Source organism: Hemiscyllium ocellatum, chromosome 6, assembly GCF_020745735.1.
Source record: "Hemiscyllium ocellatum isolate sHemOce1 chromosome 6, sHemOce1.pat.X.cur, whole genome shotgun sequence".
NCBI lineage: Eukaryota > Metazoa > Chordata > Chondrichthyes > Orectolobiformes > Hemiscylliidae > Hemiscyllium > Hemiscyllium ocellatum.
In genome coordinates, this window is record NC_083406.1 from 124850054 (window position 1) to 124878049 (window position 27996).

A 27996-nucleotide genomic window follows, 5' to 3' on the forward strand; every position below is an offset into this window, starting at 1 on the left:
TTAAATCCAAAACCGTTGTATTTGGCATGAGAGGGAAAGAATCTCCAGTAGTAACACTTTTATCTCAAAAAAATCCATGTATAAAAACCAGAAAGAGAGGAAACAGCAGCCAGCTGAATATTTCAGAAATGATCAGTAACCCTCCATACAAATGAACATCAGAACAGCACCAAAATTAGCAAATCAATTCAACACTGCCCAGCAACCCCTGCTTGCCCCTCTAAAAAACACAATCAGAAATTTTACAGTACATGAGAAAATGGGGAGTTAGGGCAACCATTGAGATTTTTTTCCCAAAGCCCAAAATCAGCCCCAAAGGTAATCTGGAATGCTGAGGTCAGGCTCGGAGGGTCAGGTGAATGCTTGTGAATCTCTCCCTAATTCCATCAAGAAACCCAAACGCCGCAATCCGTCTCCCAAACTCAGAGTCCAACATCTGTGACCCCCACTCAGGACTTAACTTGGTCAAGGTTCCCCTCCACTGGAGCCCTGGATTCTCTTCATTGCTGTCCTTTTCTTGTGAACACTCTGTGAAGCAGTAATAAGCAGATGTACCCATTTCAACATCCAGCAAGTATAACTGTGTATTTCTCTCAACCTGGGAAATGGCTCCCTCTCACTGCCCCCTGAGAGGTAAACAAGGGGCAATGATGAGCTGGCATATGTCTGGGGCAGAGGAAGGTTGGTGGACTGTTCCCCAGAGGAAATATTGCAAATTGTGTGGAGAGCAATACATTATGGGGCTGGAGAGTCCAGTTCATGCTGCACATAAACACAGCCTCCCAACATATTCCCATCTCAGCCAACAAAACTATTGAAAACTTTCTTCAATCTAATATAACCAGCATTCACAAACCAAAGATACAATCTGTGGTACTTGCATGATTCACATGGACAAATACATCACCATTAATCATCGACAACATCATGGGCACAACTAGTTGTGTCATTTGAACTGCTCGGATGGGCATATACACCATTATAATGATAAAACAGGGACACAGCTTGTGATGGGTTGATGAGAATAATATAGGACACAGAAGGTTGCTTCCCATCATTGCCAGTGGTACAATGTGACTGTACTCCTAAACTCAGATGAACCTGCTCATATTGAACACAGTTTAAACTCCAATGTCTTGACTAGGGGTCAGAGGGCAAGATCTAGAGGAGTAGAGGGAAGGGGCATCCACTCCAATCAGGGATTAGGAAACATCCCCACTGACCTTTCACACTCACTTCCCATGAGCATTAACGCTGAAGGAAATAAAATTAAGAAAAATAAAAATTGTATCCTGATTGCATCAGGAAAAGCCCCGAATACTGTACACACTGTTTTACAGCAGATGTAGGCCATTAAACATAGCAGACTGCAATGCATATTCACAGAATTATACATTGATATGATGAGGAAAAGGTCAGTCCTTTCCCTGAATTACGTGGTGCTATCCCAGAGAACTGAGCCTGATGAATACTGCTGCGTCTCTCTGACATCCCATCCTACGGCACAGAATAACAAACAAGCCAGGGAGCCCGAACCCAGCGCAGTGATTCTCTGTGCAAACAAGCCAGTCACCAGAAGCATTCCTGAAAAAAGGACAGAAAGATCAGGTGAGTGAAAGCTATTTCTTCCTCATTGTCTCACTCACTGCTCTGTAACAGAAAAACAAAGAAAGATTTAACACACTCTACACAGCATTCAGAGAGTGCCGCACTGTCGGAGGTCAGTACCAACGGAGTGTCACACTATCTGAAGGTCAGGACTGAGGGGTCATCGCATTGCTGAATGGTCAGTACTGAGGGAGCATCACATTATCTGAGAGTCAGTACTGAAGGAGTGTTGCAATGTTGGAGGTCCGGTGCTGAGGGAGTGCCACACTATCAGAGGATCAGTACTGAGGGAGCGCTGCATTGTCGGACAGTTGTCACACCGTCGGAGAGTCAGCACTGAGGGAGTGTCGCAATGTTGAAGGATCAGTACTGAGGGAATGCCACACTGTCAGAGGGTCAGTGCTGAGGGAGTGTCGCACTGTTGAGGGTCAGTATTGAGGGAGTGCCGCACTATCAGACGGTCAGCGGTGACAGAGCGCCGCACTGTTGGTTGGATCAGTGCGGAGATCACTTGTCCAAATGGCTGTGCACCCAGCAGGTCATACCCCATCAACCATATCCAGTGTCACACTGACAACGCCATTATAGCACTAAGAGGTAACAAGCAGAATAACTAAAAGGGAAGCAGGGGATGTAACATATTTGGATTTTCAGAAAGTGTTTTATAAGATACCCAAATAAGGCTACTTAATAAGATTAGAGTCCATTGTGTTGGGATGATATATTGACATGGATAGCTGGTTGGCTAACTAATATAGGACTCAGAGTTGGGATGAGGGGACCTATTTTCAGACTGGCAACCTGTAATTAGTGGAAAGCCAAGAATCAGCACTGTGGTTTTCAACCCATTTTTGAATGAGGAAAGTGAATGTACTATCGCCAAGTTTATTAATGACACAAAATTACAGGGGAAGGCAAGTAGGGAGGGTGACACAAAGATTCTACAAAGGGATTTAAACAGTTAAGTAAATGGGTAAAAAAACTTGCAAGACAAGACATAATGTGGGAAAATGTGTGGTTATGCACTTTGACAGGAAGCATAGACAAAGTAAATGTTATTTAAATGGAGAAAGACTTCAGAAAGCAACAGCATTGAGGGATTTGGAAGTCCACAATCATGAATCACAAAAAGCTATCATCCAAGTTCACCAGGTACTAGGCAAGAATGGCCTAATGGCCTTCTTTCAAAGGAAATGTCGTGTAAATGTAGGGACGTATTGCTGAAACGATACAAGGCACACATCAGGCCAGAACTGAAAGACTGGAAACAGTTGTGGTCCCTTTTACTGTCCTTGGAGACAGTCCAGAGAATGTTTATTCGGCTGATCCTGGGTATGATGGGATTTCTTTATGAGGGGAGATTGGACTTTTATTTAATGGAGTTTAAGAGAATGACAGGAGACTTTATGACAATATGCAAGATTGTTCGAGGCCTTGACAGCACAGACGTGGAGAAGCTGTTTTCCCTTGTGGGAGAGTCTAGGACCAGAGGCCATCATTTCAATAATAGGTCACACATTTAAGACAAAGCTGAGGAAGAATTTCCTCTCTCGGGGGGGAGTGAATCTGTGGAATTCCTTTACCACAGAGAGCTACGAGGTTGGGACTTGAAGTATATTTAAGGCTGAGACAGAATTTTAATCAGTGATGGAATTGAGGGCTATGGGGAAAAGACAGGAATGTGAGTTGAGGATTATCAAATCAGCCCATGATCTAATCGAGTGGATAAGACTTGATGGACTGAATGATTTCCTTCAGCTCTTTTCGCTTAGCACAGCCATTGTAATATATCTGGTCAGTCAGTGACATAACAACAGCTTACCCCTCATAACAACAGCTTACCCTCATAACGGTGTTTCCTTCTTGTAATTAAAACCACTCGTTGGGCCCTCGAATTGAAGTTTGATAGCTTGTTTGAGATTTAGTTCAGGATCCAGGGTTGTGATTGTGATCAATGGCTCCATCATCACTTTCTCTACTGCGCTGGTGCTGTTCAACTTCTGGGGAGAGGCCTTTGGGCTCCTGGGATCTCTGCTGTGAGACTTGCTGAGGATTCCATTCTGTTTCTCCTCCAGCCCTGAGGACACAGTTTGTTTGTCACGGCACCAATAAAAGGGGGAGATCTCCCGCTCAGTGTGCAGTTTGTTGTTGTCAACTGATGTTATGAGTGGTGATCCAATCTTTGAGCTCCCCTTGGTGATTTCAGCTTTGGACGTTTGCTCTGGGACACTGGTCAGAGCAACTTTCCCTGATGCTCCCTTCTTGCCCTTGGGACTGGTCTGTGTCAACTCAATGCCCAGCACTGGACTCGATAAGCATGAGCTCCCCCCATGTCTGCTGGGGCTCTTTGCTGACTCTGATATGGCACTGGTCTGTGAGCTGACTTTGGGTTTGACCAGTGTTGACGAAGGGGAGGTGAGGATGGAGTGTCGGCTGCGGCTGCGAGGCAGAGAGTGTTGCTGGATCTGTTGAGTGAAGGTCAAGCTATCGATGGGCACTGTCTGGTCAGTGGCCAGGGAATGGGAGGTGGAGGAGGTGACAATGGAGGAGTTTTTAGAACTTTTCAAAGAGTTGTTGGACATGAGAGACTTGCGATGATCCACAGTGGAATCTGGGGACCCCGAGGGAGAGCTTGTTGCCCCCATTTGCTTTTTCTCACTGACCATGCGGTTGGTAGAAAGCGTCTCCACAGCCACCACACTGGGACTTCCCGAACTGTTGGATGTACCAGAGGACAGAGTCTTCACGGTGGTGGTGTGTTGCTCCCCTTTCTGCCCAGGCACTGGTGCCACATAACCGTTGAATGCCGGTGCACCAAATTTCTCTAACAATTTCATGATTTTTGTCTGCCCACGTTTGGCTGCCACTCTCATTGGGGTCCGGCCATATGAGTCAGCATGCTTAGGATCTGCTCCCCTCTCCACAAGGATCCTTACCACCTCAGTATGACCTTCCTGAGAGGCTATGCAGAGGCCGGTGGCTCCCTGGTTACAGGCATGATCAACAGGAGCACCACTTTCAATCAGAAACTGCACCACAGACGAGTGGCCTTGCCAAGCTGCTGAATGCAGGGCTGAGCGATGGTCATTATCCAAGGCGTTCACCTCTGCTCCATACTTGACCAGTAACTTTACCAACTCCAGGTTACCCTGCCAGCTACACACGTGCAGAACTGTCCGTCCGTCCAAGTCCCGTGCCTCCAGGTTGGCAGCTCCTTCGTCCAGGAGCAGCTGCAGCATCTCCATCTGGTTGTCCAAGGCCAAGAGGTACAGCAAAGGCCTCCCGTCTGCATCCTTCACGTCTACACTTGCCCCTTTGCTCAACAGCATCTTCACCACATCCTTATGACCTTCGAGAGCTGCAGAACACAACGCTGTTCGCCCATCATAGCCTCGCCAGTCCACAGGAGATTTATATCCCAGCAGGACCTCAACACACTGGCAATGGCCTTCCTGAGCTGCCAGGATCACTGGGATCCTTCCATCATTGTCCACTTCTGTCACCCTGGCACCCTGCTCAATTAGTGCCAGACAGACAGAGCAGTGACCCTCAAAGCTGGCCATGTGAAGGGGTGACCAGCCCATGTCATCGCGGTGATTCTCATCCAGACCTCTGTCCAGGAGGGTCTGGACCACCTCAGTGTTACCATGAGCAGCAGCAATGCTGAGTACGGTTCGACCTTCACTGTCAATGGTGTCCACAGCCGCTCCCCAGAACAGCAGAGCATTGACAACAGCTGCATGACCCATGGAGGCTGCAGCCAGGAGTGGCGTACGCCCAGTGGAGTCTGCCTCATCCACATCGGCTCCACCCTCCAGCAGCAGATCCACCACGTCTGCGTGACCTTCATATGCAGCCACCAAAAGCGGGGTCAGGCCATCGCGGTCCCGGTGCCCCACCTCCGCACCCTGCTCAATAAGCAGGCTCACCACATTGGCATAGCCACGGCTGGCAGGTACACAGAGTGCTGCCACAGACAGCGCCGAACGCCCATCTGCATCTCGGTGATTGATGTCAGCACCGTGGTCCAGCAGGATCTCCACCATCTCTCGGTGACCCATGTAGGCAGCAGCAATCAGCGCAGTGCGTCCATCGGTGTCCACCTTGTTGACATCAGCCCCATGCCGTAGCAGGGTGAGGGCAATGTCTTCGTGCCCACCCCAGGCGGCAGCCCGTAGTGCAGTGCGATGGTCAGTGTCTACACTGTCCACCTCAGCTCCCCCAGACTCCAGCAGCACAGTGACAGCTTCAGAGTGCCCTCCCCAGGCCGCTGACCGCAGTGCAGTCCAGCCTTCCTGGTCAGCATGATTGATGTTGGCATTGTGTGAAATCAGGCAGTGAAGGACTTTAGTGTGGCCCATGCGAGCTGCCAGGGTTAAGGGTGTCTGTCCTTGATGGTCTTCAGTTTCTAGATCAGCCTGCCTGGACAGCAGCAGGTTGACCACCTCCAAGTTGCCACTATAAGCTGCGTTGGCAAGCAGTGTGCGCCCATTCGAATCACGCTGGTGGACACTTGCCCCATTCTCCAGCAGCATCCGGATGGAATCCTCCCTCTCCAGTGCGCGGTGAATGACTCCCGAGGAATCTGCTCCCTCCCGGTCAGCCGCGTAGGCACCGGCTTTGACCAGCAGCTGCAAGACCTCCTGCTCCACCGGCAAAATGGAGGCCAGGGAGTCTCGGCTGACTGGTGCCCCACTCCACACCATCCACAACGCCAGGCAGGAAGGCTCAGGCTGGAGCTGGGAGTGGACGAGGTGCCGGGCGTATTCTTGTACCTGAGCAGCGGTCAGTTCCTTGGCACGGCAAGTCAGAGCCATGGCCAGCATGGCATGCCCCTGTGCCACATTGCACAGGTACTTCTGAGTGCAATATTTAACATCCAGCAGCCACTCAGCAAAGCTGTGGTGAAACACAATCTTAGTGCCCCCTTCCCCATCTAGCAGGAGTTTGGACAATGTCTCCATCTTGCGCTGGAAATCATTGGCTGTTAAACAAGTGCCTTTGGTCCACACAGCTTCAAACAACTGCCGGGGGGTCAGAGGTCTCTGGGCAGCCAGCATCACATTGAGAATTGGCTGGATCTTGGTGAACTGCTTGCGGGTGAAGAGTCGTTGGCACAGCCAAAGGTAGAGGCCATTGAGGGTGCCCGGAATATCACGAATCTCACGCAGCATGATAAAATTATCCAGCACCCCGTCCAACACTCTCTCCAAGTATAGGAAGCAGCCATTGCTCTTGATGTGAAGCTGATTTAACATTTCCGCAGTGTCACGGCTCAGGTGCTGCCTCAGAGCTTCCTCCTGGTCTAATCGGCACAGAATATACTGCTGCACGTCCTTCACAATGTGGGATTTACGGAGATCGTCCAGGCAAATTTTCCGGAAACCTGTCAAAAGTAAGAGCAGGTAGAATGAGTAATTTGCTGCTGGCTCCTGTAGAATGGTCATGCAAAACACGGACAGGACACGCAATTCATTCAATTCAAACGCAAAGGAGCCCATCTGGGTCCATTTTGCCTTTGACCATCTCTTTGAAAGAACGATCCAATTCACCACTGACTCTTCCCCACAGCCCAGCAATTAATTTTCCTTCCAGTTATTTCTCTAATTCCCTTTAGAATATAGAACATGGCAGTGCAGTACAGGCCCTTCGGTTGCACCACCCTGTGGAACCAATCTGAAGCCTGTCTATCCTACACTATTTCATTTTCATCCATATGTTTATCCAATGACCATTTAAATGCCTTTAAAGTTGGAGAGTCTACTACTGCTGCAGACGGTGCGTTCCACACCCCTAGTATTCTCTGAGTAAAGAAGTTACTCTTGATTCTGCTTTCTCCTCAGGCATCATGCTCCAGATCATAACACCCCACGCCTTCAAAAAACTATCCCTAACACCTGCTCGTATTCATTTGCTGATTCTCTTCGATCTGTGACCCTTTGGTGACTAACCCTCCTGCCCCGGGAACAGAGTCTTCTGTTAAAACTTTCTGCCAATCTGAACTCCTCGATAAACCTCCCCTGAACCATCCTCACCTGAAAACATTCTGCTAATTGTTTTATTTTGTTTTCGAGCTGAACACGCCAGGAGTAACCAGGACGGGAAGAGTTCCTGGTGATTGGACAGAAGCTCAGCGATGGTCCCACTCTTCCCAGAAGGCTTCCAGTCGGCATCTTTGAAGATCTCCCCTTCATCGATGGAGTCCACGAGCAGCAGGAGATTCTGTGATGGGGGCTGCAGGTCCAGCAGAGGAAGAAGGAGGGCTCTGCGTGAGGGAAAGTGGAAAGCTGAGAGTCAATCTGAGACACTTCCATCCTTATCTCAGGAAACCTAACTTTCATATAGAAAAAGCCAGCCCTGACACGTGAACACTATACCAATAACTCACAAAACACTGCAGACAGGCAGGGGAAATGCGTTGATGGACTGCAGCAAGAGAAAGCAAGACTCAAAGAAAGAGGTGGATTTTGGTCAGGGTGTAGGCTAAAGGAACATCCACAAACATTGGGAACACTTGAGATAACAGAGTGAGAGGAATGGAGAGAATGATGAGATAGTGAGGAGGGTGGGATAGGGGCAAGAGGAACTTACCGAGATAGAGAGGGGTGAAGGGGCTAGAGGGGGTTACAGAGATAGGCAGGGGGTGTAGGGGCTAGAGGGGGTTACAGAGGTAGGGAGGGGATGGGGTTAGAGGGGGTTACAGAGGTAGGGTGGGGGTGTAGGGGATGGAGGAACTTACAGAGATAGAGAGGGGTGAAGGGGCTAGAGGGGATTACAGAGATAGGGAGGGGGATGGGATAGGGGCAAGAGGAACTTAGAGATAGAAAGGGGCGTAGGGGTTAGAGGGGGTTACAGAGGAAAGGAGGAGGTGTAGCAGCTAGAGGGGGTTACAGAGGTAGGGTGGGGGTGTAGGGGCTAGAGGAACTTACAGAGATAGAGTGGGGTGAAGGGCTGGGTGAGGTGACAGAGGTAGAGAGGGGTGTAGGGGCTAGAGGGGGGTTACAGAGGTAGGGAAGGGGTGTAGGGGCTAGAGGGGGTTACAGAGATAGGGAGGGGGTGTAGGGGCTAGAGGGGGTTACAGGGACAGAGAGGGGTGTAGGGTCTGGAGGAGGTTACAGAGGTAGGGAAGGGGAGAAGGGACGGGAAGGGTTACAGAGGTAGGGATGGGGTGTAGGGGCTAGAGGGGGTTACAGACATAGGGAGGGAGTGTAGGATCTGGAGGGGGTTACAGAGATAGAGAGGGGGTGTAGGGTCTGGAGGGGTTACAGAGGTAGGGAGGGGGAGAAGGGACTGGAGGGGGTTACAGAGGTAGGGAGGGGTGTAGGGGCTTGAGGGTGAGGAGGGAGGGGTTAGACCACAGAGAGCTTTGAAATCTGGGGTCAGAATTATAAAATTGAGGTGCTCCTGAAATGGACATGCTGATAATGTTAAGGACAGCAAATGTTTCTCTTCCTCAAAAGGCAGTCGATGCAGAATATTTCTAAGGCAAAATCGATAAATTCTTGATTACCAAAGGTTATTGGGAGAGGTGTGGGTTGAGGTTAAAATCAGATCAGCTGTGATCTTGTTGAATGGTGAAGCAGGCTCGAAGGGCCGAGTGGCCTCCTCCTATTCCAACCAGCTTATTGTTGGTAGAATGTGGAAGGTAGTCTAGAGAGATCTGGAACCGAGGAGATTGGAGCTTTGGTGGTGAGCTGAGAAAGGGGTGAATGTGGTGATCCTCATGTAGGGAATTCAAGTGGCGTTGGTGATGGAGGATGGGGAGGAAGGCTGAGACACAGAAAGCGGTTCGATAATTGAATAATACATGAAACACAGTTGTGTGTGTGTGTCTATGCGTGTGCAGCAAAGATCACAAGCCAAATCGAATCTACCCCTCCAATTCACATTCTGAGTGTGGCTCAGGGAGACCTGAATACAACTGAAGACAAAGACAACCAAATGGTCTCATGTTCAGTTGCACTTTTCACTTGTAACCAGGGCTGGGCAGTATGCAGCAAGAAGCACATGTTGAGGGAACTGATGAAAACCTGCAGCATCATATACATCTGACCATCGCTGGCTACATAGGGCCTGATAGAAAAGGAGCACATGACTGACCAGACTTATTAGCTGAAAATGTGTTGCTGGTCAAAGCACAGCAGGCCAGGCAGCATCTCAGGAATAGGGAATTCGACGTTTCCAGCATAAGCCCTTGGGCTTATGCTCGAAACGTCGAATTCCCTATTCCTGAGATGCTGCCTGGCCTGCTGTGCTTTGACCAGCAACACATTTTCAGCTCTGATCTCCAGCATCTGCAGACCTCATTTTTTACTGACCAGACTTATTACAATAGCTAATGACCCTGAGCACACAGGGAGTATCCGAATCAGCTAACACTGGAATGTGCACAACAGACACATCACACATTCCTCACATTCTCGCCCTTATGTTCAGCTTCAACATCACACTCTGCAGAAACTTGTCCACCTCCCAGGACAGGGAGTGTACTGGGTGGGGTTAAAAACAATGACTGCAGATGCTGGAAACCAGATTCTGGATCAGTGGTGCTGGAAGAGCACAGCAGGTCAGGCAGCATCCGAGGAGCAGCGAAATCAACGTTTCGGGTAAAAGTCCTTCATCAGGAATAAAGGCAATGAGCCTGAAGGGTGGAGGGATAAACTAGAGGAGGGTGGGGGTGGGGAGAAAGTAGCATAGAGTACAATAGGTGAGTGGGGGAGGGGATGAAGGTGATAGGTCAGGGAGGAGAGGGTGGAGTGGATAGGTGGAAAAAGAGATAGGCAGGTAGGACAAGTCCAGACAAGTCAAGGGGACAGTGCTGAGCTGGAAGTTTGGAACTAGGGTGAGGTGGGGGAAGGGGAAATGAGGAAACTGTTGAAGTCCATATTAATGCCCTGGGGTTGAAGTGTTCCGAGGCGGAAGATGAGGCGTTCTTCCTCCAGGCGTCTGGTGGTGAGGGAGCAGCGGTGAAGGAGGCCCAGGACCTCCATGTCCTCAGCAGAGTGGGAGGGGGAGTTGAAATGTTGGGCCATGGGGCGGTGTGGTTGATTGGTGCAGGTATCTCAGAGATGTTCCCTAAAGCGCTCTGCTAGGAGGTGCGCAGTCTCCCCAATGTAGAGGAGACCGCATCGGGAGCAACAGATACAATAAATGATATTAGTGGATGCGCAGGTAAAACTTTGATGAATGTGGAAGGCTCCTTTAGGGCCTTGGATAGAGGTGAGGGAGGAGGTGTGGGCACAGGTTTTACAGTTCCTGCGGTGGCAAGGGAAGGTGTCAGGATGGGAGGGTGGGTTGTAGGGGGGGCGTGGACCTGACCAGTTAGTCACGGACAGAACGGTCTTTGTGGAAGGCGGAAAAGGGTGGGGAGGGAAATATATCCCTGATGGTGGGGTCTTTTTGGAGGTGGCAGAAATGTCGGCGGATGATTTTGTTTATGCGAATGTTTGTAGGGTGGAAGGTGAGCACCAGGGGCGTTCTGACCTTGTTACGGTTGGAGGGGTGGGGTCTGAGGGCAGAGGTGCGGGGTGTGGACGAGATGCGTTGGAGTAAAAAATGAGGTCTGCAAATGCTGGAGATCACAGCTGCAAATGTGTTGCTGGTCAAAGCACAGCAGGCCAGGCAGCATCTCAGGAATAGAGAATTCGACGTTTCGAGCATTAGCCCTTCATCAGGAAGGACGTTTCGAGCATAAGCCCTTCATCAGGAGATGCGTTGGAAGGCAACTTTAACCACGTGGGAAGGGAAATTGCAGTCTCTAAAGAAGGAGGCCATCTGGTGTGTTCTGTGGTGGAACTGGTCCTCCTGGGAGCAGATACAGCGGAGGCGGAGGAATTGGGAATATGGGATGGCATTTTTGCAAGAGGTAGGGTGGGAAGAGGTGTAATCCAGGTAGCTGTGGAGTCGGTGGGTTTATAAAAAATGTCAGTGTCAAGTTGGTCATCGTTAATGGAGATGGAGAGGTCCAGGAAGGGGAGGGAGGTGTCAGAGATGGTCCAGGTAAATTTAATGTCAGGGTGGAATGTGTTGGTGAAGTTGATGAATTGCTCAACCTCCTCGCGGGAGCACGAGGTGGCGCCAATGAGGTCATCAATGTAGCGGAAGAAGAGGTAGGGAGTGGTGCCGGTGTAATTACGGAAGATCAACTGTTGTACGTAGCCAACAAAGAGACAGGCATAAATGGGGCCCATACGTGTGCCCATGGCTACCCCTTTGGTCTGGAGGAAGTGGGAGTATTTGAAGGAGAAATTGTTAAGGGTGAGGATCAGTTCGGCCAAACGAATGAGAGTGTCAGTGGAAGGGTACTGTTGGGGACGTCTGGAGAGGAAAACAACGGAGGGACTTGGAGGCCCTGGTCATGGCAGATGGAGGTGTAGAGGGATTGGATATCCATGGTGAGGGATAAGGGTAAAGCTCCCTCTACTGTTTTAAACTGAAAGTAAAGCTCTCTCTATACTGTCCTCATCAAATGCTCCTAATTATCGGTTGGTGGGATCTTACTGGCCACAAACGTAACCTTGCCGTTTTCCAGATTACCGCAGTCAGCACTCGATGGTTCTATGATTGTAAAAGTGACTGCTTTCGACTTTTGAAATTTTTGGCAGTTGGGATTTGGGTGTAAGGTGTGCTGCTGCCCCTCGATAGTGAATCTGGAAACAGAACCCCAAAAGCAGCAGGAGTGGCTCACCACACACACACACACACACACACACACACACACACACACACACACACACACACACACACACACCTTACTGTAAGACAGAGACTAGTTTTTCTAGCCTGATGTGACACACCCTGACAAATTGACTCAGCACCCAGTCACATCACGACAACTCTCAGACTGCCTGAGTTTCCAATGCAGTCAGGGAGAGGTTACAATGAATCATCGCGACCTGCCTTCATTTGGACTGATCAGTGCCCAAAACCTGAACTCCAATAAAATTCAACCTGTTCCCAAGCTCAGAGAGAATCAGAGAGTAAGTGAGCACAGTCCTGAAGTTCATGACCAAATAACAAGGTCAAAGTGAGACAGTGAAAGCCCAAGACTGACAAAAGACAGTCACACTCCCCTCAGACTGAGATGGCACCTCCTCCAATTCCCCAGATTTACTCGGACCATCGCCCTCCCGGCCCCCAGTCTGACCGGGACCACTCCCCATCAAAGTGATTCCAATTTAGCTCAAGCTCCTTGATGCCACACTCGGTCAAACATGACCTTATAAATCAGAGGTCAGAATCTCATCTCGAGGTCACAGTTGACACCGATGTTGTGAACTATCTAGTGCAGCCTCAGATGGGGGTGAGTCTGTTTGGAACACTGTGAAAATGCATTTCTGTAGCTGTATCAGAATAACCTTCAATTCAATGTCTGAGGTGATACCAGTAGCGATATAAAAATAAACAATTACAGAAACTGGAAATCTGAAATAAAAACAGAAAGTGTTCGAGGAACACGGCAAGTCTGGTAGCATCTGGGACGAGAAAAACAGAGTTAATGTTTCAAGTCTGGTATGACAGCTGTATTCTGAAGGAGACTCATACGTGATTAAAACACTACACCGCCCCCCCCCAAAGATGCTGCCAGACTCACTGAGTTCTCCAGCATTTCCCGTTTTTGTCTTGATCCCAGCTGCAGCTGGTTCAGAGTCAGTGACACTCCAACAGAGGGTTATTCATGAGCAAATGGAGGCATATTTGGCTGGGACCATTCAGTCCCTTTCACCTGCATTCCCATTCAGTTTAAATTAGATTACTGTTGATCTGTATCTCCCCAGGGCACAGCCTCAAAGTGAAGAGATGTCCCTTTAACTGAGATGAAGGGGAATTCCTTCAGCCAGAGATTAGTCAACCTCTGGAACTCATTGCCACAGAGGGCTGTGGAAGCCAGGTCATTGAGTATATTTAAGTCAGAGGTAGATAGTTACTTGATTGGTAAGGAGTTCAAAGGTTATGGAGTGAAGGCAGAAGAACGGGGTTGAGAAACACCAGTAATGATCGAATGGTGGATCAGACTTAATGGGCCAAATGGCCCAATTCCACTCCTATATCTTATGGTCCAATTACCCTGCAACTGCAAACTCTTGAATGGTGTCAATCAACACAAATCTCTTTCTTTGGAAGCTCACACTAATGCACAGATTCAGTGGGGGCTCAGTGGTGTCAGGAGAATTGTGCAGTTGAGCCCACAATCAAATTAAGCATGACACTGAATAACAGAGATGGCTAGAGGGGCAGAGTGGCCTACTGCTTCTCTGAATTCATGTCAGCTGCTTTTCAGGAGAGACAGTTCCAAGTGACAAGGAATGTCAGAGGAAGTACTTCCAGACATCACTCTGAATGGCCGTGCTTCAATTTTCATGTTAATTCTTCCACGTTCTGACTCTTAGCAATGATGATGAAATCAACAGTCACAGGGCATCTTATTAATGTTACCTTTTGAAGGTTTCATCGGGGTTTTTCTCACACTCGCTGCGCTCCAGTAATGCCTGCAATGAAACCTCCCGCAGTCTCTCCCTGTAACTGGGCAGCCAAGAGCTTCTCTCAATCTGCTCCACCAGGCTCAGGACAAATCCACTGACCGACAACGTCTGGACATCCTGAGCTTGGCAGAAGTGATAGGCCACAGTCCTGACCGATAGGTCAAACCGCTGGCCATGCTCAGAGACTGGCCACAGCACCTCACTGCACAGGGCAGTCTTACCGCTGCCTGGACCCCCAGTCACCAAGACCCCAGTGCTCCGGCTGCATGCACCATAGTCCAGGCAGCGCTGCAACTTGTGCAAAGCCCATTGTCGACAGTAGAATCTCTTCCCCTGCAGCAAGCTCTGAGTCATTGCTCAATCCTTTCCATGCTCCCAGTTCTGCACTTCATTCATGCTGGACTCCGGAACGGGTGTGGCCATGGCGAGTAATCACAGCGGGAATGCCCGAAGCTCGGCTGTCTTGGATCTGCAGCAAACACATGTCACGGCATGTGGGAACCTGGGGAGGGGGGGGGGGGGGGGGGAGAGAGAGAGAGAGAAAACATGTGTCAGACAGATTCAAAAACTGAAATTCAACTGAAGTCTCAGTAAGGTACCGGCAAAGTGTACCATCTGTTGGAACGTGGCAAACAGAGAAATAAATTGATGCACAGTCAGCTGCACAAACAATGTGATAATGACAAAATAAAACTGATCACTTCATACTGACTGGACGATTAAATATTCGCCACACCAACAGGAGAACTGATTCCACGGGTAAATTTATATTTGCCAGAGACACACACACTGCCTCTGTTTCACAACCCATCTGAAAAGATTGACCCTCCGCCTGACCCTCTGACGGTGCAACAGTCCCTCAGCACTGACCGTCCAACAATGCTGGCATTCCCTTCATACCAATCCTCTGACAGTGCGGCACTCCCTCAGCACTGACCCTCCAGTGTAGCACTCCCTCAGCACTGACCTCCGACAATGCAGCACTCCCTCTGCACTGACCCTCCGACGGTGCAGCACTCTCTCTGCCCTGACCCTCCGACAGTACAACGCTATCAGTGGGGTACAGTCCCACACTTGATCCCAATCGTTTTCCAAACTATAGGATTTGAAGAAGTAAAGAAGAGGTCTGATGGGGACAAAGCTGTGGATATGATCTACATGGACTTCAGTAAGGCATTTGACAAGGTTCCCCATGGGAGACTGATTAGCAAGGTGAGATCTCACGGAATACAGGGAGAACTAGCCATTTGGATACAGAACTGGCTCAAAGGTAGAAGACAGAGGGTGGTGGTGGAGGGTTGTTTTTCAGACTGGAGACCTGTGACCAGTGGAGTGCCACAAGGATTGGTGCTGGGTCCTCTACTTTTTGTCATCTATAAAATGATTTGGATGTTAGCATAAGAGGTATAGTTAGTAAGTTTGCAGATGACACCAAAATTTGAGGTGTATTGGACAGTGAAGGAGGTTACCTCAGATTACAATAGGATCTTGATCAGATGGGCCAATGGGCTGAGGAGTAGCAGATGGAGTTTAATTCAGATAAATGTGAGGTGCTGCATTTTGGGAAAGCAAATCTTAGCAGGACTTATACACTTAATGGTAAGGTCCTAGGGAGTGTTGCTGAACAAAGAGACCTTGGAGTGCAGGTTCATAGCTCCTTGAAAGTGGAGTCACAGGTAGATAGGATAGTGAAGGTGGTATCTGGTATGCTTTCCTTTACTGTATTAGTCAGAGCACTGAATATAGGAATTGGGAGGTCAAGTTGCGGCTGTACAGAACATTGGTTAGGTCACGTTTGGAATATTGTGTGTAATTCTGGTCCCCTTCCTATCGGAAGGATGTTGTGAAACTTAAAAGATTTAAGGATATTTCCAGGGTTGGAGGGTTTGAACTTTTGGGAGTGGCTGAATAGGTTGGGGTTGTTAGTCCTGGAGCATTGGAGGCTGAGGGGTGACCTTGTAGAGGTCCAAATGATAAGGGTAAATAGCCAAGGTCTTTTTCCCAGGGTAAGGGAGTCCAGAACTAGAGGGCATAGGTTTAAGGTGAGAGGAGAAAATATTCAAAAGGGACCTAAGGGTGGCTCATGCCCTAAACGTCAATTCTCCTGCTCCTTTGATGCTGCCTGACCTGCTGCACTTTTCCAGCAACACATTTTCAGCTCTGATCTCCAGCATCTGCAGTCCTCACTTTGTCCACAGTGACCCTCAGGTCAAACCAACAGCAGTTGTCTCTCTCTTTTTCTCATGCACAACCCACAATCACCTGATGAAGGAGCAGCATTCCGAAAGCTAGTGCTTCCAAATAAATTCCAAATGGGTGGCACGGTGGCTCAGTGGTTAGCATTGCTGCCTCACAGCGCCAGAGACCCAGGTTCAATTCCCACCTTGGGCAACTCTCCATGTGGAGTTTGCACATTCTCCCCGTGTCTGTGTGGGTTTCTTCCAGGTACTCTGGTTTCCTCCCACAATCCAAAGATGTGCAGGTTAGGTGAATTGGCCATGCTAAATTGCCCGTAGTACCCATTGCTTTCCTGCGGTGAGGTGTAATCCATTGCCGCGTTAGTGCTCCCCAAGTCCATTTGAGCCGTAATGTTCCACAGTAAACAGGCCCTTCAACCCACTACATGTACGCTGACAAATGAACTACTACATTAATCCTATTACCCTGCATGTGCTCAATAGCCTACGATGCCCAGGTGTTTTAAGTGCTTATCCATATGCCTCTTGAATTCTGAGAGTATCTCCCTCCACCACCCTCTCAGGCAGCACCTTCCATATTTCTACCATCATCTGGGGGAAAACATTTTCTGAGATCTCCTCTAAATGCTTCACCTTAAACATATGTTGTCTGGTCTTAGACACGTCTGCCATGGGGAAAGATTCTCACAATCTACTCTGTCTTGTCTCTCTCATAATTGTGTATGCATCAATCAGACCCCCCCTCAGCTTCTTCTGTTCCAGAGAAACAAGCCCGGCTTGTCCTGTCTCTCCTCATAACGGAGACTCTCCATCCCAGGCAGCATCCTGCTGAATCTCCCCTGCATCAAAGTAGGCACAAAGTATTTGTTGATGACTGTGCCCATACCTCTGGGCCAACACACACACACATTACCTTCTATAGAACAGTACAGCACAAGAACAGGCCCTTTGGCCCATCACTATAACCCCATCTAGGATCTAAATGTGTTTATCATCCACTCAAACAGTATCCTCATCCCATTCCCAATATATTAACCAAGTACATAACTCACCCTAAAAGCTGACATGGTCCTGTGTTTAAGCTGTCAGTTCCACAGCTTGCAAAAACAGTGTTTTGTGAAAACAGTATTTTGCATTCACTCCCAGCTCACATTGAAAGCAACATTTGTAAACATTGAAGAGGAAAATAACAGGCTGTAGAAGACTAGGTTGGTGATCGAGACATACACATGGAAGATTCAATTCAATAGAGAAGGTGAACTGATCCATTTTCAGGAAATAAAATCATTGGTCTAATTGGAATTTAAAACAGCAGAATGTGCTGGGGCTTTATACATGCACATTAAAGTAGACAGGGCAAGTTAAAGAGTATATTGTGAAGCCTGACCCTAACTATAACCCTAATGCACTACTTAATGCTCACAGACATAGAGTATAAAAACAAGGAGGAATGGATAAACCTTTATAAAACTCTACTTCGACCTGCAGTGGAGATTCCTGTCCAGTTCTGGACCCCTCACTTTCAACTGTCAGGATCTTGGAGAGGATGCAGAGAACGTGGTACCAGAGACCAACCTCACAACGCAGGGGACAGTGTACTGGGAGCTCTCCTCTGTGTTTAATCCTAGGCTGCCCCTGAAGCATTTGATGGGGTCAGTGTAGAGAGAGCTTTACTTTCAGTTTAAAGAGTAAAGGTATTTTACTTTAATGTTAAAAGAGTAGAGAGAGCTTTATGCTGTTCCTAACCCTGTGCTATACCTTAACAGGAGAATCAACGTTTTGGGCATAAGCCCTTCTTCAGGAATGATTCCTGAACAAGGGCTCATGCCCGAAACGTCAATTCTCCTGTTCCTTTGATGCTGCCTGACCTGCTGCGCTTTTCCAGCAACACATTTTTAAGCTCTGATCTCCAGCATCTGCAGTCCTCACTTTCTCCTGTGCTATTCCTGTCCCTAGAGTGCTTAGTGGGAACAGTGCTGAGGAAGCTTTACTTTCAGTTTAACAGAGTCGAGAGGCTCTGCACTATTACTAACCCCATGCTGTCCCTGTGTGGGCGTATTTGATGGGGTCAGTGTTAAGGTAGCTTTACTTTCTGTTTAAAAGCGTGCAAGGAGCTTTACTCTGTAGCTAAGTGTGTAACGTCTTCAACAAATTCTCTGTGCAGTCCAAACTTGTGGAAAGATCTCTTTCATATCCTGATCACAAACCCCACCTCAACACAGGTGAACACCTGGTGTAAACACCCCCCCTGGTTTCCTGCTGACTATCTAACTCTCAGTACAATCACACTGAGGGCTGGGGGATCCACGGAATGCAGACGGTGTACAGGAGAATGAAGAATGACCAACACACAGGGGTCACTCTCGACTGATCATCGAATCAATTGTGTTGGCACTGCCTTTACTTTTCAGTTGGATGAAAAAGTTTGAACTCCAGAATTTAAAAGAATGAACTATGTCAAACATTGCACACAGGTGTCTCCCTGATCTGCCCACACATGTAAGACACAGTGAGAGCAGCCTGACTGATTCACATCAAATTCAACCTTACCCCAGCTTTAACGTAGTCTTACCCCAATCTTATCCCAGGTTAAATCCACGCTGTTCCCGACTCTGCACAAGAGCTAACTTTTCACAAACAGTTATAACGAATAACAGGAAGACCAGATCACTGTCAAAGTTCACGCCCGCTCACTAACTCTCAAACTGAATCAATTTTCCTTTAAAAAACATTTCTCCAGTGCCGGTGGGTTACAGGAAATGACGGCGCAGGGAAAACTGGAAACACCAATCTCTCCTTGTTATTCATCCCAGAACATTCTTGTCATCTGAAGTTTGTTTAATCCGGGAAAGATAGTTCACAAAAACAGAGCTTTAACTCCATCGACTCCACCTTCCTGAAAATCTCATGACCCTCTCACTTCACAACTGAAGTCACTCTCACTCTCATTCCCAGGGAGAATCTAACCCTCTCAGCCTTTTCACAGGGATGTTCCTGAAAGTGTAAAGTATATGACAACATTGAACAGCCATTTATGACGGTTGGGTCGTGACGGTTGGGTCGTGACGGTTGGGTTGAGCTGCATTGTGTGTCAGGGCCAAACAACCATCTTCACTGGACACTGACCCCGTACCCTCCGCAGCAGCAGGACCCTGAGTTAGGCTGTACATCATTTTCTAAAATTTATTCATGAGATGAGGGCATCTCTGGCTGGGTCAGTATTTATTGCCCATCCCTAATTCCGTAGAGGGCAGTTAAAAGTCAACCACATTGCTGTGGGTCTGGAGTCACGTGTACACTGGACCAGCTCAGGACAGCAGTTTCCTTCCCTAAAGGTCTTTAGATCCCCAGATAGGTTTTTACGACAATCGACAAAAGATTCATGGTCATCATATAGTACAGATACACAGATGATGCTGGAGTAACAATAGATGTCCGTGCTCAATTCCCAACAGCTCACATTGTCAACATCATTTTTATTTGTTTACAAGGTTGTGGCATCACTGGCTGGGCCCGGCATTTATTGCCCGTCCCTAGTTGTCCCTTGAGAAGGTGGGGGTGAGCTGCCTTCTTGACCCACTGTAGTCCATGTGCTATAGGTAGACCCATGATGCCCTTGGGAGGAAATTCCAGGACTTTGACTCATTCAATAAGATTACAACTGATCTGATCAGTCCACATTTACCCCACTCCATCTGTTGTCTCACAGCGCAGGGACCTGGGTTTGATTCCAGCCTCAGGTGACTGATTATGTGGAGTTTGACCCAATGACAGGGAACTATGATGTATTTCTAGGTCAGGATGGTGAGTGGCTGGAGGGTAACTTGCTGGGTAGGTGTTCCCATGTATCTGCTGTCCTCGTTCTTTTAGGCTGTGGATTTGGACGGTGCTGCTGAATTTAATAAATCTGGTTCTGTCCAGCTTTGCAGCAAAGAACATAAACTGTTGCTCAATACTGTCGGATGTTTTTACAAATTAAGGAACCGGAGGAGACCATTCAGATTTTCGCATCCATTCTACCAATCAATGAGATCGTGGCTGATCAGTGCGTTAACCCCAGCACACACTTACTCCTTATGTCAGTAATGGCCTTTGATTAATAATAACCTAGCAATTTTAAATGCAAACAAACAACTGACTGATCATTGATTACTAGGAGAAAGTAAGGACTGCAGATGCTGGAGATCAGAGTCAAAAAGTGTGATGCTGGAAAAGCACAGCAGGTCAGGCAGCATCTGAGGAGCAGGAGAATCGACGATTTGGGAATAAGTTCTTCATCAGGAATTTCCAGTAGCACACTTTTTGACTCTGATCATTAATTACTGTTTACAAAAGTGCTCCAAACTCTGACACCCTTGTTATGTTGATGTAATTCCTATCTTCTCTCCTGTAAAATCTAACTTTCAGATTCTACCTTAGCCCTAGACTCCCTGAACAACAGAAACTCTTTTTCTTGACGAACCCTAACAGTTACAGACATTCACATAAATCAAGAATAGGCCATTCAGCCCTTCAAACCTGCTCCACATTCAATAAGATCACAGCTGATCAGATCAGTCCACATTCACCCCACTCCATCTGCTGCCTCCAGGGATCTGGGTTCGATTCCAGCCTCAGGTGACTGTCTGTGTGGAGTTTGCATGTTCTCCCCATGTCTGCGTGGGTTTCCTCCGGGTGCTCCAGTTTCCTCTCACAGTCCAAAGATGTGCAGGTCAGGTAAATTGGAGATGCAAGATTACAGGGATAATTGCTTACTAAGAAACCAACCCTGCCCATAAAATACTCAGGGATTCAGCCTGCACCTCCTTAGGAACAAAGACTCATGACCTTCCAGGAAGACAACTTCATCTCATTCCTATCAAAATGGGTGACCCCTGATTTTAAACTGTTCTAGATTCTCCCACAAGAGGAAACATTCTCTCCACATCCACTCAGTAAGGACGCCTCAGGATCTTGTCACCTCTGACTCTTTGAAACACCAGTCAATACAGTTCAGCCATCCCTCTGAAGACAACCCTCCTACTCCAGATACTGGTCTAGAAAACTTTAATATCTTCAAAATCACACTGCACATTCTGTATTCCAGGAAAACAAATCATATTTTGGACAATGTTTATTCACAATTTAACATTTTGATTTCTGGTATTACTCTGGTAAATCTACACTGCACTCTGTTCTAGACTAATATTTCCTTGCAGAGCCCAGAACTGCCTGTAGGGTTTGGACTGACTGGCCATGGAGTGTACACTGAAGACCAATATTCCATCAATTCATTATTGTTTTCTGAATCACTTCACAACATCATCCAATGAAATTCTTGTAAGGTCCAAAACTTAAACTGAGAAACCAGATTTTGCAACATACTTTTCCTGTTGTCTCTGTGTTTCTTTCTAACCTCATGTTTCCAACTACACTCTTCAGAATCCAGCCCATCTTGGTATCATCAGTAGGTTTAAGGACATAATTTTGTATTCCATTCTTGCAGTGGAAGCTACTGCTATTGGCAGGACTGGGCATAAGACTAGATCTAGGTAATGCCCTGTGGGGAGACAGTGACCTGGTGAGAATATTAGGTGATAGTAAATGAGAGACCGAGGTAATGGACCAGGAAACCAGATTCAAATCCTACCACAGGAACAATCTGAAATTAAAAACCTAGGATCATACCGGGGGGAAGAGGCTCTTCGGCCCATCAGGTTTGTATCAACAAAATTTACTTCTACCTGCACTAGTCCCACTTGACCACTGCCTTGAATGTTATGACATTTCAAGTGCTCATACAAGTACATTTTAAAGATTATAAAGTTTCCGCCTTAACGGTCCTCCCAGGCAATACATTCCAGTTTCTCACTGACCTCTAAATGAAAACATTGTTCCTCAAATCCTCTCTAAACTTCCTGCCTCACCCTTGAAAATTATGCCCCTTGTTTATGACCTTTCAACAAGGGGAAACAGCTGCTTTCTATCCACACAGACCATGCCCCTCAAAATCTTACACACTTCTACCAGGTCCCCCCTCAGTCTCCTCTGCTCCAAAGATAACGAGCTTATCCAGCCTCTCTTCATTGTTAAACTGCTCCATCCAAGGTAACATCCTGGTGAATCTCGTCTGCACCCTCTCCACTATAATCATATCCTTCCTAGAGAGTGGGGACCAGAACTGCACACAGTACTCCAGCTGTGACCTGACCAAAGTTCTCTACAACTCCAACATCACCGCCCTACTCTTATAATCTGTGCCATGACTGATAAAGGCAAATATCTCATATGAATTCTTAATGATCATATTAATTTGTCGTGTTCATTCGTCCAGTATGCATTACTTCACAGTGATCAGGGTTAAATTTCATCTACCACTGATCTGTCCATCTGACCCATCCATTTACATCCTCCTGTAACCCAAGACCCTCCTCCACACTGTCAATGCTGATCCTTGTGTCACATCGTGCTCCAGTCACACACACAGCCCTCTACCACCACCCTATGGCTCCTCTCTCTAACAAAATTCTTGATCCATCTTGCCAAGTTACCCTGGATCCAAAGTGCTTTTACATTTTTCGTCTGTTTCCAACATGGGACCTCGTCAAAGGTATTGCTGAAATCCATATAAATGGCATTATCCTCATCAACACTCCTGGTTACCTCCTTGGATAATTCCACTAGATATAAATGATGTGAATATAGGAGGTATGCTTAATAAGTTTGCAGATGACACCAAAATTGGAGGTGTCTGAAGGTTACCTCAGAGTACACCAGGATCTTGACCAAATGGGCCAATGGGCTGAGAAGTGGCAGATGGAGTTTAATTCAGATAAATGCAAGGTGCTGCATTTTGGGAAAGCAAATCTTAGCAGGACTTATAGGCTTAATGGTAAGGTCCTAGGGAGTGTTGCTGAACAAAACGACCTTGAAGTGCAGGTTCATCGCTCCTTGAAAGTGGAGACGCAGGTAGATAGGATAGTGAAGGCGGCATTTGGTATGCTTTCCTTTATTAGTCAGCATACTGAGTACAGGAGTTGGGAGGTCATGTTGCAGCTGTACAGGACATTAATTAGGCCACTGTTGGAATATTGTGTGCAATTCTGGTCTCCTTCCTATCGGAAGGTTGTTGTGAAACTTGGAAGGGTTCAGAAAGGATTTACAAGGATGACAAGTGCTGATTTAACACTCTCCCATTATCCTCCTGCTCCACATACAAATTGTCCCCTTGGTCCCTTATGAGTTCTATTCTTTCCCTGGTTATCCTTTTCTTCTCAAATACTTCAGAGAATATCTTGGGATTCTTCCTAACTTTACCTGCCAGGGGTTTTTCACACCCCCTGTTTATTATCCTAATTTCTTTTTTCAGATACCCTCCTGCACTTTCCACCTTCCATTGGGCTTCCAACCAGTAACTATTGTGAATGGCAGACGTCAAACTAATGTCTTTTATTTTAAAACGGGTCTCGGCTACCTGTGACTGCAGACCCACAGCAATGCGGCTCCCTCTGAAATAACCTAGCAAGACACTCATTCGTATGAAACTGTGAAAAAGTTTCAAAGGACTGAAACCAGCCCACCTGGCATCGTCCTTGGCACTGGGAATGGTAATGCCAGAAACAGCCTTAATGAACCTGCAAAGTCCACCTGACTAACATCTGGGGAGTAGTGCCAAAATTAGGAGAGCTGTCTCACAGACTAGTCAAGCAACAGCCTGACATAATCATATTAACAAAATCATATCTTACAGACAATGTCTCAGACACCCCCAGTACTATGTCCTATCTCACCAGCAGGACAGACCCAGCAGAAGTGGCGACACAGTTGTATACTGTCATGAGAGATTACTCTGGGAGTTTTCAACATTGACTTTGCACTCCATGAAATCTCATAGCTTCAGCTTAATCAAGGGCAAGGAAATCTCTTGTTGGTTGCATTGTACCATAGTCCCTCAGCTGATGAGTCAGTACTCCTCATAGCTGAACAACACTTGGAGGAAACACTGAGGGTGATAGGGCACAAACTGTATTCTGTGTGGGGGATTTCAATGCCCACCACCAAGAGTGGCTCAGTAGCAGTATTACTGATGGAGCTGGTTGGGAGCTAAAGGACATCGCTGCAGGACTGGGTCTGCAGCAGGTGGTGAGGCAACCAACAAGAGGCAAAAGCATACTTGACCTCATCCTTACCAATCTGTCGGCTGCAGGTGCATCTGTCCATGACTGTATCGGTAAGAGTGACCACTATATAGTTCTTATGGAGATGAAGTCCCGCCTTCACTTTGAGAATAACCTCCATTGTGCTGTGTGGCACTATCACTGTGCTAAATGGGACTGACTTCAAATAGATCTAGCAACTCAAGACTGGGCATCTATGAGGCACTGTGAGTCAAGAACAGCAGCAGAACTGTACTTCAGCACAACCTGTAACCTCAAGGCCCAGCATAACCCCCACTCAACCATTACCATCAAACCAGAGGATCAACCCTGGTTCAATGGAGCGTGCATAAGTAGCACCAGGCAGACCTGAAGATGAGGTGTCAACCTGATGAAGCCACCAAACAGGACTACCTGCAGAAACAGCAAGTGATAGACAGAGCCAAGGGATCCCACACCCAATGGATCCAATGTAAGCTTTGCCCTCTTGCTACAGCCAGTTGTTAATGGTGGACAAGAAAACAACTCACTGGAGAAGGAGACTCAACAATACTCTCTTCCTCAATGATGGGATGGTAGAGTATATCCACTCCCTCCAGCATTGACACTCAGTAGCAGTAGTGAGCACTATTTAAAAGATGCACTGCAGAAATTCATCAACTATCCTAAGACTACTTCTATCTAGAAGGATGAGGGCAGCATATACATGGGAATACCATCCCCTTCTAATTTCCCAAGACTTTCACCTTCCTGACTTGGAAATATACCACTGTTCCTTGAGTATCACTGGGCAAGGGCTTTGTCAGGGTCACCCTGAGAGCTTTGTGGCTCGCACCAGGGGCTTTGTGGGTCACCCTACAGCTCATAGACTGCAGCGGTTCAAGAAGACAGCTCTCAAGGGGCACGCCAGCCCAATGAATCACTCAGCAAGCAGCTCAAACATGAATCTCTGTAATTATAAAAGGGACTTTCCCAGAGAAACGAAAGTTTCCTCAAGAGTATGAAAAAGACAAAAAATACACGAGCATTTGCGAAAATAATTATCAGCCACAAACAATTTAGGGTTCATGCAACAGTTCAAGGCCATCCATTATATTCAGAATACTGAGACATGGAACATTTATTCATAAAAATTGCAAAGCACTACAGTACTGAGAGAACACCGCACTGTCTGAGGGTCAGTGCTGAGGGAACACCGCACTGTCTGAGGGTCAGTGCTGAGGGAACACCGCACTGTCTGAGGGTCAGTGCTGAGGGTGTGTCATAGAGTCCTCCCCTAACAGACAGGCCCTTTGGCCCAAATGGGTCCATGCACTCCAACCTCATTGCCATGCACTTGGCCCATGTCCTTCGAAACCTTTCCTATCCATGAATTTATCCAAATGCCCTTTAAGTGTTGTTAATGTACCTGCCTCAACCACGTCTGCCGGCAGCCAGTCAGTACTGAAGGTCAGTGCTGAGGGGCTGCCAGACAGTTGGAGGGTAAGCGCTGAGGACGTGCCGCAGTGTCAAAGGGTCAGCGCTGAGGGCGTGCCGCAGTGTCAAAGGGTCAGCACTGAGGGAGTGCCGTACTGTCGGAGGGTCAGTGCTGAGGGAGCACCACACTGTCGGAGGGTCAATGCTGAGGGAGTGCCACATTGTCAGAGGGTCAGTGCTGAGAGAGTGGGCACTGTCAGAGGGTCAGTTCTGAGGGAGTCTCGCACTGTCGGAGGGTCAGTGCTGAGGGACTGGGGTCTGTCGGAGGATCAATGCTGAGGGAGTACCGCACTGTCAGAGGGTCAGTGCTGAGGGAGTGCGCACTGTCAGAGGGTCAGTGCTGAGGGAATGCCGCATTGTCAGAGGGTCAGTGCTGAGGGAGTGCCGCAATGTTGGAGGGTCAGTGCTGAGGGAGTGCGTACTGTCGGAGGGTCAGTGCTGAGGGAGTGCCACACTGTCGGAGGGTCAGTGCTGAGGGGGTGCCGCACTGTCGGAGGGTCAGTGCTGAGGGAGTGCCGCACTGTCGGAGGGTCAGTGCTGAGGGAATGCCGCAGTGTTGGAGGGTCACTGCTGAGGGAGTGCGTACTGTCAGAGGGTCAGTGCTGAGGGAGTGCCGCACTGTCGGAGGGTCAGTGCAGAGGGAGTGCCACACTGTCAGAGAGTCAGTTCTGAGGGAGTGCTGCACTGTCGGAGGGTCAGTGCTGAGGGAGTGCTGCACTGTCGGAGGGTCAGTGCTGAGGGAGTGCTGCACTGTCGGAGGGTCAGTGCTGAGGGAGTGGGCACTGTCGGAGGGTCAGCACTGAGGGAGTGCTGCACTGTCAGAGGGTCAGTGCTGAGGGAGTGGGCACTGTCGAAGGGTCAGTGCTGAGGGAGTGCCACACTGTCGGGGGGTCAGTGCTGAGGGAGTGCCGCACTGTCGGGGGGTCAGTGCTGAGGGACAGCCGCACTGTCGGAGGGTCAGTGCTGAGGGACAGCCGCACTGTCGGAGGGTCAGTGCTGAGGGAGTGGGCACTGTTGGAGGGTCAGTGCTGAGGGAGCGCCGCACTGTCGGAGGGTCAGTGTAGAGGGAGTGCCGCACTGTCGGAGGGTCAGTGCTGAGGGAGTGGGCACTGTTGGAGGGTCAGTGCTGAGGGAGTGCCGCACTGTCGGAGGGTCAGTGTAGAGGGAGTGCTGCACTGTCAGAGGGTCAGTGCTGAGGGAGTGCCGCACTGTCAGAGGGTCAGTGCTGAGAGAGTGCCGCACTGTCGGAGGGTCAGTGCTGAGGGTGTGCCGCACTGTCGGAGGGTCAGTGCTGAGAGAGTGCCGCACTGTCGGAGGGTCAGCGCTGAGGGTGTGCCGCACTGTCGGAGGGTCAGCGCTGAGAGAGTGCCGCACTGTCGGAGGGTCAGCGCTGAGGGAGTGCCGCACTGTCGGAGGGTCAGCGCTGAGGGAGTGCCGCACTGTCGGAGGGTCAGCGCTGAGGGAGTGCCGCACTGTCGGAGGGTCAGCGCTGAGGGAGTGCCGCACTGTCGGAGGGTCAGCGCTGAGGGAGTGCCGCACTGTCGGAGGGTCAGCGCTGAGGGAGTGCCGCACTGTCGGAGGGTCAGCGCTGAGGGAGTGCCGCACTGTCGGAGGGTCAGCGCTGAGGGAGTGCCGCACTGTCGGAGGGTCAGCGCTGAGGGAGTGCCGCACTGTCAGAGGAGCTGGTATCCATGTAGAGTGTTCCTGTGTTGATATTTAAAGGGGGGCTGTGAGTGTGGGCTCGGGGCAGTGTTTCTCTCTCAGTGGGATCGCACTGTGTACCCGCAGTGGAGCGTTTCCTTGCCCAGGAGACCAGTGAGAGGATGAACCCGGCGCTATAGGAATGTAAGTCCGTGTGTCTGTTCCCCCCCCCCTGCCCAGTCCCTGGGATCCTCTTACCTCCGTGTCCGGGGAGCGGCGCCGTGTTAGGGCCGAGGCCTGGGCCTGGAGTAGGCCGCTGTCCGGGGGCTGACGGCGCCGCGGGCCCGGGGAGGAGCTGAGCTCCAGGCGGCGGAGGCACCGACACTCGCTCCGGCTCCGGCTCCGGCTCCGGGGGCAGGAAGCGGGGGGCAGGAAGCAGGGGGCGGGCCCCGGGGA

The 27996-nt window shown here is 48.8% G+C and overlaps 1 protein-coding gene across 2 annotated transcripts; it reads right to left on the bottom strand.

The window, feature by feature from the left end:
* ankrd50l (ankyrin repeat domain 50-like) lies at positions 1 to 27975 on the bottom strand. 2 transcript variants are annotated; one of them, XM_060826396.1, is made up of 5 exons: positions 27799 to 27975; positions 14044 to 14592; positions 7644 to 7873; positions 3451 to 6994; positions 1 to 1584 (listed from the first exon to the last, which is right to left on the bottom strand). In XM_060826396.1, exons 2-4 carry the CDS (start codon positions 14442 to 14444, stop codon positions 3453 to 3455), a joined length of 4173 nt encoding a protein of 1390 aa, XP_060682379.1. In that variant the 5' UTR covers positions 14445 to 14592; positions 27799 to 27975; the 3' UTR covers positions 1 to 1584; positions 3451 to 3452. The 2 variants fall into 2 exon arrangements, with proteins under 2 accessions (XP_060682379.1, XP_060682380.1); XM_060826397.1 differs by lacking the exon at positions 27799 to 27975 and adding an exon at positions 18861 to 18881.
* Between the last annotated feature and the right edge of the window lie 21 nt (positions 27976 to 27996).

Excerpts from the sequence above, each read along its gene's own strand:
- ankrd50l (XM_060826396.1), bottom strand. The coding sequence starts at position 14,444 with ATGACTCAGAGCTTGCTGCAGGGGAAGAGATTCTACTGTCGACAATGG. Across the intron at positions 7,874-14,043 it reads CCCGATGAAACCTTCAAAAG|AGCCCTCCTTCTTCCTCTGC; the intron begins GTAACATTAATA and ends TCCCTCACGCAG. Across the intron at positions 6,995-7,643 it reads AATTAGCAGAATGTTTTCAG|GTTTCCGGAAAATTTGCCTG; the intron begins GTGAGGATGGTT and ends TACTTTTGACAG.